We start from the raw sequence: 14,621 nt of genomic DNA on the forward strand, positions 1-14,621 counted from the left end.
TTGGCCACACAGACCTCCCTGCTGGTCCCTGAGTACCAGGACATTGTCCCCATCCATCACCTGGTACGTGCTTCTTCCCAAACTCATACAACTCACTCTTATACCTTCTTTGGGTCTCTGCTCAAAGGTGAGTTGACCACAAGACCACTTCTGACCATCCCTGACAGCCCTTCCACAAACCTTTGTCCTCAGCACTGCCATCCCCCTAACCCAGCTTCTTTTTCTGATAAAAATAACTACCTCAAGAATGAGATAACAAAACTTGTTTTGTTCACTGCCGTGCCCAGAGCCTAGAGTCATGGGGGGTACATGGTTGGCACCTGATACAATGAGTAGCAGGAATGAACTGTGGGCTTAAGGAAAATGGAGATGTTTAAGAAGAGTAGCTATAGGAATCTATGTGTTAACAGAGGGAGACCAAAAGCTATGGACTACAGGAAGAGTCCAGCCAAGAGCTGATGCTACAGCAGGAAGCAAACAGAGGTAGATACAGATGTGGATCAGCCACTCCAGGGCCACACCTGCAGGCCTGGTCAATTCATACAGGAAAATCGGAGTGAAGGGCAGGTAGCCCTGGTCCTTGACAAATGGCTAATTAACTCCTGGCTTTACAGACCTGTTCATTTTTATCTGGCAAAGAAAGGCTCATCTTGACATCTGATTTCATTCTCCGCAGTAGGTATGGATTTATGGTGTCTCGTAAGACACATGCACATTTGTATGCAGTTTTAACCTATAATAAAAGAAAAAGGGGGGGATTAGTTTAAGGAATACATTTCCTCTTACCTCTCAACTTAGAAAATAAAAGAAGGACCAACTGTTGTACAAAATTGGTTGGCAATTGGCTTGGAAAACTCATGTAAGTTCTGTATGCTCTAAGGGACGGTGGCTTTCATAATAACACCATCAGTGAAAAAATCTACCTCATTAACCAAAATGCACAACAAAAGAAAACACAATAATTTTGTGCTTCATTCCTCTTCTATATTTGCTTTAATTATTATATAGTTATACCCTAAAACAGAGATTTATTTGGTATTTGTCTATCCTCTGGGGAAAAACACTGCTTTCAAACAAATCTCTGTAATCTTGTGTTCTCCAAAAGCTACAAAGAACTGTGACTCTGTGAGACTGAAGATCAAAGCTAAGTGTGGGGGAAGCAGCAGCAGTGGGAACGACCAGCTAATGAGCAGAGATTACTGCCCACTGGAGACCTAGAGAGGAAGTTCAAGAGAAGTCCTGTGCTCCCAGAAATGAAAGGTCACTCACCGAAAATGGAGCTTACCTAAAATGCTCCATAATGGACACGCCATATGAGAGACGTATTAACTCTGTGCAGAAAAACAAAGACCCACAGCACAGAAAGCCACTCCCTTCTCAATTCACTTACAGGGAAACAAAGACTTCAATAAATTATTGATACTCAAAAATAAATAAATAAATAGTCTTAACAACTTAGTAAGTTACTATTTCATGGAATAAACAAAAGTCCAACCAAATTTTAAACCTAGGCGCGTGAGCTCTTAAGAATGAATGATAATAAAAAGAACTTGTCAGCAACACACACAAAAAAATTTCAAGTTAAAAATATTAACAAGTTTGCCAGGCATGTGAGTACACATCTATAATCCCAGCTACTTGGGAGGCAGAAAATAGGAGATCGTGATTTGAGACCAGGCCAGGCAAAAATTCACCAGACTCTATCTTAAAAACAAGCTGGGCATGGTAGTCCATACCTGTAATCCCAGCTGAGTAAGAGGTAGAGGTCAATCATGGTCAAGGCAAAAAGCACCCTATCTAAAAAACAAGAGTAAACTAAAGCAAAAACACTGAGGGCATGGCCCTTAGGGGGCAGAGTGCCTATCTAGCAAGTGCGAGGCCCTGAGTTTAACAAAAAAACATTCTAAAAGACTAAAAACACCTCCCTCAAATCTGTACCCATGTATGCACATGCAGATGTTTGAATGGGCATGCATAAGTATAAAAAACAGGTGTTACCTGGGATAACAGATAATAACAAAGAAGTTAAAGTAATCAGTAAGTATTAATTACATTTAACTTCTTCAGTGTATCATCTGGACAACGGTAACAATTCCCTTTAAGATGAGATGGGTTATGTATGGTTTGTGATGTAGATACAATTAAATTTTACAATTTAACAACACAATACAGTCCCACCAAGGAAGCAAGTATTCCAGCTTGTTACAGAAACTCCCCACTCCTGTCTGTCCATATCTCTCTCGGGCTGATTGAGGACAAGGGTGAACTAAACCAGGGCTGGGCTGGGAAGTGGCTGCCTCCCAGCTCCTGTTTCTCCTGCATGCAAACCCTGAGAAGATGGTATTTAATTCCCACCTGGTCCTGTTTATGTTAGTAGAAACATAGGCAGGGATCCAACTGTGTTTCTCTAACTCTCATTTCCAACCCCTCAGTGCTTTGGAAAAAAAGATGCCTTGAGGGAAGAACCCATGTTTCTTCCTACTCCTGACAAGGTAGAGAACTGATCACACCCTAGGTCTGCCTCTGCTACAGAGGAGTAACCATAACAAGTCACTCAAATACCGAGTACCAATAACAGGTGCCTGTGAATGAGGAAGTTCAACCAGTTATCTCAAGTTCTTTTCAGTTCTGAAGCTCCCTACCCAGGCTGAACACACTGCCTCAGGGAGCAGGCCCTACAGTGTCTGGTGGTCCTCTGCCCTCACTCTCCTCAGCCCGTTAGACCTGGCCTAGCCATCCCATCACGAGGCCTTTCTTAGAGCCCACAAGCTCTGATGTGAGTATCTCCCTGATCACAGTTCTCGTCACCCTGTTCTGGTATGTTCACTTGCCAACTTCTCGCCTCCCAGTGAACTAGGGATGATTCAAGAGAAGCTTTTGGTTTCCAATCCTCTCCCATCATGTTAGCCCTAGTCTGACACAATAATTACCTATGGACAGACTATCTTCTTAGGATTCAATAGCACAGGGCAACCAGTCTAAACAGAAGAAATTACTGAAACAACTGGTAGAAGCGAATGACTGGAGACCAGATTAAAGAATGGTATCCAGTCTAAATTGCCTCCTAACTTCTGGTCTACCCTATGGTTATGTGAATGAGGTGCTTATTTTTAAGAAATGCACTGAAGATTTGGAGGCAAGGGTTTTCCGCCTGTGACATTCTCAGATGGTTCAGAAAACAAAACAGCATTAATTTGTATTCAACTATTGAGGGGCAGAGGAAGGATGATAAGGTACATGTGGCAAAACATTAGTAAGATGTTAATTATCAGTGAATCTGGTTGAAATGTACATGGGGGTTCTTTTACAATTCTTGTAACTTTCTATTCAGTTTCAAATGACTTCAGAATGCAGTTTAAAAAAAAGAATACTACAACTGAAGGACAACAGTGCTTCAGAGAACACAAAAGTTAATTAAAACTCAATCTCAAAATATAAAGATACATTTCTTTTGACAGTCATCTGATTTTAAAACTCTTTTTCTAATTAAGTATTCCAAAACATAAGAGTTTCCAGCAGTGACCACAAACACATTGACACCTGAGAAGGACTGCACAGACACCCTGCTCTCCCAAGGCTGGAGTGGCCCCCAAAGGTCACTAGCTGCCCTCAAGTTAGCTTCACCACCTGAGGTTCCTGCCTATGACAACACCATTGAGGTCTAAGCCTCAGAAGTTAGCAGGAGTAAGTTTGCTACCCTTCACCTCTGTTCCTTTATTCTATCAGCCCCCACATCTTGTTTGCCCTGCCTACAAATGGCACCTGGGTCTCTGGTTCCCCACCTCTCTTTTCAGACCATCATTCAAGCCCATGTCCAGTTCCTCACTGCTCTCATGCCCAAGGGGCCCACAGTTCCCTCAATGCCAGCCTCCTTCCCATGTCCCATGAATCCCTGGAGCCCAAGAAACCCCTAAGAACTGCCGTCTTCCAGCAGCCTGCCTAGACACCTTCCTGTTGCCACTGAGCACTGCTGCTTCCCTTTCAGAGCCTCTAGTGCCAGCACCCACAACCTTCCCAAAACAAGTACTTCTGGTCTGATCAAAAACAGTTCTCTTCACTGCTCTAGTCACACAACACAGCTGTGCTCTGTCCTAGAAAGCCCTCACTCTCTGTGGCCTATTCTCCCAGGCTAAGGAACACTTTTCGCTATGTCTTCCCTAATTTCCAGTCCTCCCTGGTCTTACCTTCCCTAAGCTTCTCACAACTTAAATGTACTACACAACTTGCACAAGATTATATGCTATCCAGAATGATTCGCTCTTTTTTCACCATTTTTTTACTGCTCTTGATTACATATACCAATTTTAAATTTCTTAAAATGTTCCAGACAGAAAAAATTTGTTTCTGGCAAAAACACATCCTAAGAACACCACCACCAAAACTGTTTCATTTCTATTATGCCAAGAGAAGTTTCACTTTAGGGCTTTGCATTATTTAAATATTTTACATGGTTTTTTAAAGCAAAATCACATGATATTTTTATCCGGAAAAATATGGTTTATCCAGAAATAATTTTCCGATTTTTATGAGATATCAATTGATAAGCCTGGCCATTTTCCTTACATTCTGAATAATTTGGCTACAGAGTAGTTTAATGTTTAGTGGGAGCGTTTTAAATATTGAGATGCCAAAGGTCTCACTGACTACTACTCACCTGTACTGGAGAGGCATTGGAATACCCTCCCATGGTGATGGGGACAGAGAACTGCTCCATAAACACAGGCAACGTGCCCAACTTTCCTGGGAAGACAAAGTCGAAGAGTGACCACAGCTCTCGGAGGTTATTCTGCATCGGTGAGCCTGACAAGATGATCCGATGAGGTGTGCGGAACTATTTTGGGGAATAAAATGTCTTTTTACTAAATTCACTTCTTAACAGATGTCACTATCCTCATCCCAAAATACTCCTGTGACACTGTTATTTAACACATTTACTCATCCTTTTAATTCTCACACCATTTTGTCCAAAACAGACATCTTATGTAATTTCAATTCTTTAGTTACATATAAGTGAAAACACAGGGAAGAATTTTTCTTATTGTTCAGGCTGAATACTATGGGTTAGAATTGGATTTGGTTACATTCTTACAACTAACCCTTACAAGAGACTTTAAGTAGCATGAGTAATCAAAATTAAAGAAAAAAAACAAAACATTAAGGGCAAGCATACAGAATTTTCTGCATTAAGGCAAGATTCAATAAATGCGCTACTAACAGCAGAAAGCCAATTCTAAGTTAAACACTATTACCCACTGGAACTCTCCCAGTTATAAGGGGTCATACCTGTTTGCAAGCAAGGGTGACAGCAGCATTTGGGTTTCGAATTTTGTGTCCTTCATCTAAGACCACATAGTGCCAGTCACACCTGCCAATGGCATCTTGCATCAGCCGAATGTAGGAGTACGAAGTGACCAAAATTCCATGACACTGAGCAATCTCTCTAACTAGCCTCTCCTAAATCCACAATAAAACAGTAAGGACAATTTAAAATGAGTGAACATAACTTAAAAGGATATTATTTCAATCGTGAGATAACGTAAGCACTTTATAAAAATGTACAAATACAAACATAACGCATGCAATCCTAATGACACACTACCAGCAAGGGCATATACTTTGCGTTTGGTTAATCTATGAGATAGCAAACACTGACTACTAATACGTCCACCACTGTGGGGGAAGACATTCTCAAAAAATAAGAATACGTTTTAATATGTAAACACCTACTCAATTTTGACTTTTATAAAACACCCTAAATGTCCATCCTTATTAAACAGGGTGGATAGAAAATTACTGGTTTAAAACAAAAGCAAGAATACGAAAGAAAATACAGGAGACAAGGAAAATAAATCATTGAATTCCAGGAGGCCAGAGTAGAAAAGTCTTAAAAGAATGACTTAAGAAATAATAGGGAAAAAACTGCATATACTGATAAGAGATCTACAGAGAAAAACATCCCACAATGTCAGAAATACTGAAAGACTTATCCTACTGAATGTCTGAATTCTAGACATAAAGAAAAACAGAGAAATTTCTGTAACAAAACAAAAACAGATATAAAGTATTTTTCCCTCCAAAGGAAAAACACTGCTTGTATCTGGCACTTCATCTGTAACAATAAAAATTTCAGAAAGCAAAGAGAAAAATGTTGACATTAATTCTTGGTGGGGGAAGAGTGGCAACCCTGGAATTCTGCGTCAATCCAAACTAGCAGTCATGCTTGACTAGCAGGCGCGGCTCTGAAAATAAGTCACCTGGAAGCTGGCTGGACACAGCGTGCTGAATGCAGATGGAGCTGTATGTGCAGAGCAGCACACTGTAGAAGAGCCCAGGCACCACTCCTACCCTGCACACTTGTCACAGACAGCAACTGCTGGAGTAAGGAAAGTATGTGTGACCACCATTAACCCCCATTTTACAGATGGAAACCATGGCTTAGATTTAGAAATGGATGTATCAGGTCATGCAGCTGGTGAGTGGGAGAGCCAGGATTCCAAGGTAGGATAGCTCAGTACAAAGCTAAACCTATTAAGTAGTAGGCTGTACTGCCTCTTACTGTATTACAAAAGAAAAACTTGAAAAGGGAAAATTATGTGTAATATCCATACTATTTCTTTAATCATTAAAACATAGCAAGTAAGTCTAAATATTAAAACTTAAATGTAAACAAAACTGGTAAACTAATTCCTGTTTAGTTTACTAGAACCTGGAGTGAAGTTAGGGGAAAATAAAAGTGAACTAAAAACCCCACCCTGTCCAAGGATATTACTTTTAATTCTTTTATTTATTTATTTAATTCTATCTATTTAGGTATTCATTTATTTATTTTAGGTATGTAATACTTTTAATTCTTAAGGGGCAAAGGATATGTTAAATACATTTGTAAAAGTTAAGCTTATTACTAATTAACATTGTCATCTCCATAGAAACACTAGGAAAAAAAAATAGAACTATCATACTATTATATAGGAAACAGTAATAAAAATGGCAAAAAACAGGAAAATAGAATACAGAAAACAAGGTAGCACAATTCAGAATAAACACACATCAGATACATGACAACATATAACAGTGGGTTAGTAACAGCGAGACTTTCCACCCAGGAAGTAAGCAAAACTCTAGGCTTAAGTTAAAAGGAGATCCAAACCAGACTGGCACAGAATGTTGAACTATGGGAATTATAAAAAACATACAAGGAAATGCTATACTAAAAAAGATAGGATTAGCAAAATAAATATGAAATAGAAATGGACAGAAAGAGGGGTGTTTTATATTTTAAAGGAAATGACACTAAGAAAGAAGAGCCATGAACCTTTACCTTAACCTACCATAAAGCACTGTCTCTCACATACCAGTGAAGCTCTGAGAGCTGCCAAGACACACATGCCACAGCCTATCTGGAAACCTGGCCAAAGCCTCTTTCACAAAGTAAGATTAAAGAAAAAAGTTTAAAAATTAGGATACAAAGGACTGAATGCTACCACCAGGGAACTTCTTTTCATAGCTATCAACAGAGACTGAGCTGCACAAAAGAACACTTATTTACCACACAGAAGGGCTGAGCTGGAGATGCACAGTCAACTGAACAGGCTAAAAAAGAAAACTGACAGACTCAATAGGACAAAAACAAAAATTAGAGAACCTTAAAGAAAAACCTGGTGGAACTCATAAAGCAAATGAAAAGACCAAACCAACCAACAAAACCTCTGAAAAGTCATCTGGAAGAACAGACTCCCTGAACAGCATTAGAAATGTCAGAAGAACTATCACCGATGGGAGAGAATACAAAAACATTAACCAACCCAATGTGCCAGAAAACTTAAACACTTTGACAGAAGATGATAGTTACAAAAATAAAGTACCCAAATGGAAATGGACCCAGAAAAATCAGACCAACTGAGCTAAAATTATACATCAACTGAGCAGTATTGACTAAAAATTAGCCAATACTGAAGAACTGAAGATATTATGTTCTTCCCACTGTAAGTCTACCGTACCCAAAGGCTTTCATGAGTGCCTCAGGAATAGAAGTAGTTATTTAAACTGTTCCCAGTCACAGAAACAGACAGACTAACAAAACCTGGTTTTCCAAAACTGACAGGTGTGTACACCCCACAAACTAGAGCCATTACCTTAAAGATTCACTACTTTATTGGTAAAATCTAGCAAAATGTAAACATAATAAGGCTTATCACAGGAATATAAGAAAAGATAAATATTACAAAGCCTAAAAACATTACATAATCACAATCATCTCATATAAATTGTATAAAACTCAAAATCTTCAAAGATGATTTTATTTAGGAAGTAAGATTTAAAAATTTTAAGCCAGGTGTGATGGTACATGTCTTAATCCCAGCACTTGGAAGACTGAGGAAGAAGGATTTTGAGTTCAAGGCCAGCTTGGGTTATACAGCAAGAGCCTGTCTCAAAAAACCAAACATAAGAGTATAAAAGAGTACAAAGAGGGTTGAGAAAATTTTGAAGGAAGAAAGGAAAGGGGAAAATTGTCTCCTCATGTGTCCCAATAATTTGACACTCAAGAAGTTAATAAAATTGCTTTACAAGGCTACTACAATGGCTGGTAACTATTTAAAATTAGATAGAGAGATATGTTATTATTGTTACAACTACTCCTTTTCCATTCACAAAGTTCAAGGTCTGCACAAAACCACAGAGAAGGTCACCCGTGCTTTATCCAGCTCCCAATCCTGACATTAAAGCAATGCATCAGCCTGGCAAACACACAAGCATGCTCGCCCAGAACTCACTTCCATCCCACTCCCCTGACTACACTGCTACTCTCTCAGCTACTGGTGGTCAGTGCAGAAAAGCACTGCCCAAAGAAGCAGGCTCCACTTCCCACACCTCTCCTGGCCAGTTCCACAACTTTAAGAAGCCAGAGATTATTTTCACAGCTCCTCAACATCTGAATTTTGTAGCAAGATTCTAGGTAGGCAGTGCCCCTGGACTCTATTCCCATGTTCCCCTCCAGGACAGCGGAGTTTGCCATTAACAGCAGGTGAGGCATGAAGCAACAGCAAAATTGAGCCACCAGAATGCATCATGCCTGAGTGCAGGCATGTGTGCACAGAAAGGCAACCACAAGTGTCTGGGGCTTGAAATAGGCAAAAGTTAAATTACTGCTCACACTTATAAAATGTCCACTGTGTATGGCCAAACCCTGAAAATGGGGCTCCACTTGCTCATGGACCCTGGAACTCCTAACTGCTGGATGCACAGATTCACCATGGTCACCCTGTTGACCTCCAAAAAGCACAACCCTGGAATGAATTTGAACATCACCTGGTGTGCCTGGAAACTTTACGCTAGTTAAACAAATGAGATGCCGAGCATCTTAAATGCATACCACTGCAGCAATATAAAGCTTCTTTTGGTTGTTTAAGTATTGAAGGTTATTGGGAATATTCTGCAGTGTTAACTACAGAAATACAGAATTCCTACTGCATTCATAAAGACATATATTGATTAACAAGAATTAAGAAGATACTTTTATAAAAAGAATATTTGTGCAAAATTTCCTGGCTGAAAATGCAATCTCCACTAAGCCAGTGGGTAAAAACACATCTAAGCCTATTTGTTTTTACCTGATTCAATCTCAGAATTCTATAACTGCCTAGACTGGAGTTTCAATAATGGTGAATTGTTGAATATTATGGACGTCTCTATTCAAACACTTAAGACAAATCATCTCGGGCGGTTTCAAATTAAAAGCTTGTAAAATATGTAACCTCTCCTAGTTTTTGCAATTAATAGGGTACATCTGCAATTAGCCTGACTTACTGAATGCAGTGCTGTTGTCATTAAAAGATGTCTGTGGAAGTGCTGCTGTTATTATGGAGGCTCAGGAGACCAATCCCTCCTAGAGGGCAAACAGTGAACTGGTAGAAAACAACAGCCATAAATCACACTGTCAGCAGCAGGGAGAGCAAGCGAAGCACAGGCACATGAAGGCCATTCACAGTAAACACAGCACGCAGCTTCCCAGGCAGGATTTACTGCACCTGTAATTAATTAAAATTTCCTTCAAACTAAATCTTTAATAAACAAGGATTTGTGCTGACAATGAAGAAAAAAGGGCTCCAGCAACATCATTTTACAAAACACCTCACAGAATGAGCCCAGCATCTATCATTTCTTGTATCAGGTGTACACATCAACTCCAAAGTTGATAGGAATTATATCACTTTGCATTATCAGTGTGTACTTGGATTGGGTCACAAACATTTAGGATGCTTGGGGGACTGTGTGGGCCCCCTTTCTGTTTTTACTTGACCCCATCTCTTTCAGCTTTTTAAAAAGCCAGGTCTTTTGGCATTGTTTCAGAAGAAGGGACTTTTTAAAGAATGCATGATGGGGGCCGGACAGAGTGGCTCAAGCAATAAGAGTGCCTGCCTAGCCAGCTTGAGGCCCTGAGTTCAAACCCCAGTACTGCCAAAAAAAAAAAAAAGAGAGAATGCATGATGGCAGTTTCATCAGACAGCCAAGTTTCTGTGCGGTTTGCTTTTTAATCACACTCTACACTTTCCACTTGGGATCAAATGTATGTGGACATGAGGAAAAAAGCTCTAGACGTTGCATACAAACATTATTGATAAAGCAGGTGTGAACTTTTTATCTAGAAAATATACTGAATCAATCTGCCATGCCTCACTCACTTTGTGAAGTGCTTTGTCTCTAACAAGAGTAAATACCTGGTAAGAGTAAACATCAGGGGCCACACTAGGTTCTTCATGCATAGACATTAATCCAACAAACCCTCAAAAATTATTTTAAAATCCCTCTTTTACAGGTCACCAAACCAGGCTCAGAGAAGTTAAAAGTCCAATACCTTAAGGTTACAATATGGCAGATCTGAGGCTCATATTCTGGGTTGTAACTATAAAAACCTATGCTCCTAAAACTTTATACCAGTGTTGCTTTTCCCACTCTTATGCCTCTAAATGGCATGACCTGATCAAAATGAGGCAAAAAAAAAAACCCTCTTTAATTATCTAAAATAGCCCATAGAATTACTGGTCCTACACAACAGAAAAAGGTGGGAGAGATAAAGTGATAATCATTTCAAGAAGATAAGCAATTTCCCACTACACATCTTCTCACAAACTGAAAAGGGTTCTTACTCATTAAATAAGCTTTACAACACAGTACTTAACAATGCCACCACCCGCTGTGAGCTAAGAGGTAAGCATCACAAGATTGCCTTCTCCCATTATTTTTGCTCCCCAAAGAAACAGTTGACTTTTCAAAGTTAGTTAAAAACATCATATCCATTTTTAGATGCTTAATAATATCAAGCACCAGAGATATAGTATTTATAGTTGTTCAACAAATAAATATTAAACTCTCAAAAGTTTTTCTATGCTAGAAAAGGGAATCACAAATCACAATGAGAAAAAGAAAATCTCAGACTTATTAAATGAGATTTCAACTGAACATTAAAGGAAATTCAGAAGCCTGAAATTTTCTTTATTAGGTTTGATCATGAGATTGAAATTATTAGACACATTTTCTTCATAGTCACTGGGTGGTGTGCATTTCATAACTTCAAATTATGCTGCCAATCAAAGAGACTATTAACAAAGATAACATAGGATGAAATGGTAAGAAAGTTGGGAAGCTAAATGGCAATTTGGGGAAGAAGAAGAATACATGTGCATGATCATTTGATACCTGTTTGCAAATGAAAATTTTTCAATACGGTATGTCATACTAGCAATAACAAAGCATTGATAAAATGAAAACAAACTACTTGAGTAAGGAAAACAATTATTATTAGTCTTTTAAATATTTGTAAAATGAAATTCTCTCCACTTTCCTATTTTGTTCAGTAGTGAATGTCCCTATGCCAAAGTGCCACTATTGCTCTTAGACAGGACAACCAGTGGATTTTGAAAGTTCACCCATGGAAAAAAGAAATCTCAGTTGATAAGGAAGAAAGGAAGTCAGGCATTGGATGCTGGCTTCAAGGACAGACTGGCATTGATAGTATATTTGAAATATGAGTAATAAATGTAGACTCTATCTTAATCTAACACACATTTTAGCTATCAAGTGTGCATAGGGTAGTGACAAAGCTCTATAAACACAGATAAAGGGAGGAGCAGAGGGACAAAATGTCATTTCAATATCTGAATCCAGAAACCAAAGATATGATCTTGGCCTAGGCAAAGGAACTACTGACACATTCTTAATGTGTCATCACCACATGTAACAACTGATATTGACAATAATACCCAATAAACTGATCACATTTTTAAGTCAAGAATATAGTTTGAAAAAAATATATTATTTCAATGTTCTGCACAACAATTCACATCTGTAGAGCTCTGAGGTTCTTTATAATGGGAAAAGAACAGTACAGGGGGTTAAGACAGCAAAAACACAAAGAAACAGTAAACTGCTTTTCCTTAACAATAACATTCTAAGTTGAAGTCCTTGGTAAACTGCAAAGCAATGAAAACCCGATAAACAACTACATTTATACATGTTTCTGTGGGGGCTAAAGCCATCTCAGAAGGTGGGACCAAAGCACTTGAAAGACTGAGGCAGGAGGATTATGAGTTCAAGGCCAGCTTGGGATAAAAAAAGTGCCTCTCTCAAGTGAGGTGAACCTTCCATGGCCTTTACAACTGCCAATGCTTTCCTTGGGTGCAGGAGAGCTCACTCAAGAGCTCAGAAGACTCAGGAAAGAATGAACCCAAGACAAACTGCCACTTCTTGTCAATAATGTAACCTGCAAACCTATAGTAAAACTGTCATTTTTATTTATTCAGCAAATGCTTATAGCACTTGGAGTGCAAAATGAGTCAGACACATAGAGCTTGCAGTCTAGATGCCAAGACAGATAGGAAGAAAAAAAAACCATATCACACTACTTAGAAAAGAGACAAACCTCTTTTTGATAACATGGCTGTTAACACAACTACAAATAATGGATGAAATACAGTCCAGGATTTGAGGAACAAAAAGCAGTAAGATTTGCTCTAAGTAGTAGGTTGCTTCTTTTGTTCACCAAAAACATGTCCAAAAGCATAATTACAAATGCATTTACCAATTAAGGCTAAGTGTCTGTTATCCCAAATGCTTGAGACCAGAAGTATTTCAGATTTTGGATATTTTTAGGATTTGAGAATATTCTCACATACATACTGAGGTAGCTTGGGGATACACACAAGTCTAAACATGGAATTTATTTATGTGTCATATACATTTTATACATACAGCTTGAAGGTAGCTTTACACAATATTTTTGGTATACTTGCATTATGACTGTGACCTGTCTTAGGACAGGTGTGGAGTTTTCTAGTATGGTATCATACCAGTGCTCAAAAAACTTTAGGTTTTAGCCTAGGCATGCTCAACCTGTGTATTACTTTTTGTGTCAACTTTCCTAAGACTGTTTAAAGCTACAAATGAATCCCTAGTCAAGGTCATCCAAGTCACCAATCTGTGACCCACACATAAAATCAGGCCACTGATTTGTGACCCCTTGCACATAATCGGGTTTGTGCTGCCCTTTCTGTGCCCAGCTGTGTTATGCTGGACAACAAATGTCATGACACCACTGTGGACTGTTAGAACAATAAAGCTGTATTCACAACTGTTTTGAAAATGAAGTCAATGTAAATGTATAATTTTAAATGCACAAAGAAATATAGGAATACATGTTAGAGAAATACATGTTTCAAAGAAAAAACAAATATATAAAATAGGGGAATTTAAAGCAAAACAAGTAAGAAGTACTAAAGTACTATAACATTACCTTTTTGTGGACACAGGAACCAGTTTCGTGCAGAATAGCCACTCTGAATGGAGGCCACCATGTGTGGAATTCTTTCACCCACTGGTGCATCACTGTCGTTGGACAGACAATGATGGTGGGACCCAAACCCTCGAACCTATACCCGAAGGTCCAAGACAAAAACAGCTGTGAAAGACAGCAGAGAGTGATCAGCTGCCAAAAACAAAAACCTTCTTTAATGGTTCAAAAAAGAAAATGCAAGCTACAGAAATTTACTGACATTTTCTTTAAAAAGCTATTGAAGGGCCAGGCATGGTGGTGCACACCTCAGGTAGGAGGATTATGATATGAGACTGGCCCAGGCAAAAGTGTGAGACCCTATCTGAAAAACAAACTAAAAGCAAAAGGACTGGAAGACATGGCTCAAGTGGTATGCTCAAGGACCTAAATTCAATCCCCAGTACCATCAAAGGGGGAAAAAAAAAGTTATTGAGGTTAATATGCAGTAAGTAAAATCTACATGAATCCATTCATAGATTAGTGCATGCAGGAATTAAGAGAAAATACCATACATAGTAAAGGGAAATCAAACAAATATAACAAAAATACTTTTTCTTCCCTTCTATTTCAGATTAGTGAAGTTATTATACAGTTTATTCGAACTCAAGTGAACATGACAGGATCTTAAATTTCTTTGAAACTTTACAGTCTACCAGAGTTTTCACCCCACAGAATTTCAACAAGTCTTCACCACCTTGGAAAGTAAGCAGGACAGAAATAATTCAGGGGTTCAGAATGCTGGTATGCCCAGGATGACATGACCAACAAGAGATGGGGGACTGCTCAGAAGTCAGCC

At 38.8% G+C, this 14,621-nt stretch overlaps 1 protein-coding gene across 2 annotated transcripts in view; it reads right to left on the reverse strand.

Annotated features, from left to right (window-relative positions):
* Ercc6 (ERCC excision repair 6, chromatin remodeling factor) overlaps nucleotides 1-14,621 on the reverse strand; it is an 80,122-nt gene that overhangs the window by 24,623 nt on the left and 40,878 nt on the right. For both annotated transcript variants that reach the window (XM_020160123.2, XM_074079407.1), the window contains 4 exons: nucleotides 13,787-13,922; nucleotides 5,284-5,454; nucleotides 4,655-4,831; nucleotides 617-733 (listed from right to left, as the gene is read on the reverse strand). In XM_020160123.2, the coding sequence (XP_020015712.2) occupies nucleotides 617-733; nucleotides 4,655-4,831; nucleotides 5,284-5,454; nucleotides 13,787-13,922 (601 nt within the window). The remainder of the gene's footprint in view (nucleotides 1-616; nucleotides 734-4,654; nucleotides 4,832-5,283; nucleotides 5,455-13,786; nucleotides 13,923-14,621) is intronic.

Source organism: Castor canadensis, chromosome 7 (genome assembly GCF_047511655.1).
Source record: "Castor canadensis chromosome 7, mCasCan1.hap1v2, whole genome shotgun sequence".
Lineage (NCBI taxonomy): Eukaryota > Metazoa > Chordata > Mammalia > Rodentia > Castoridae > Castor > Castor canadensis.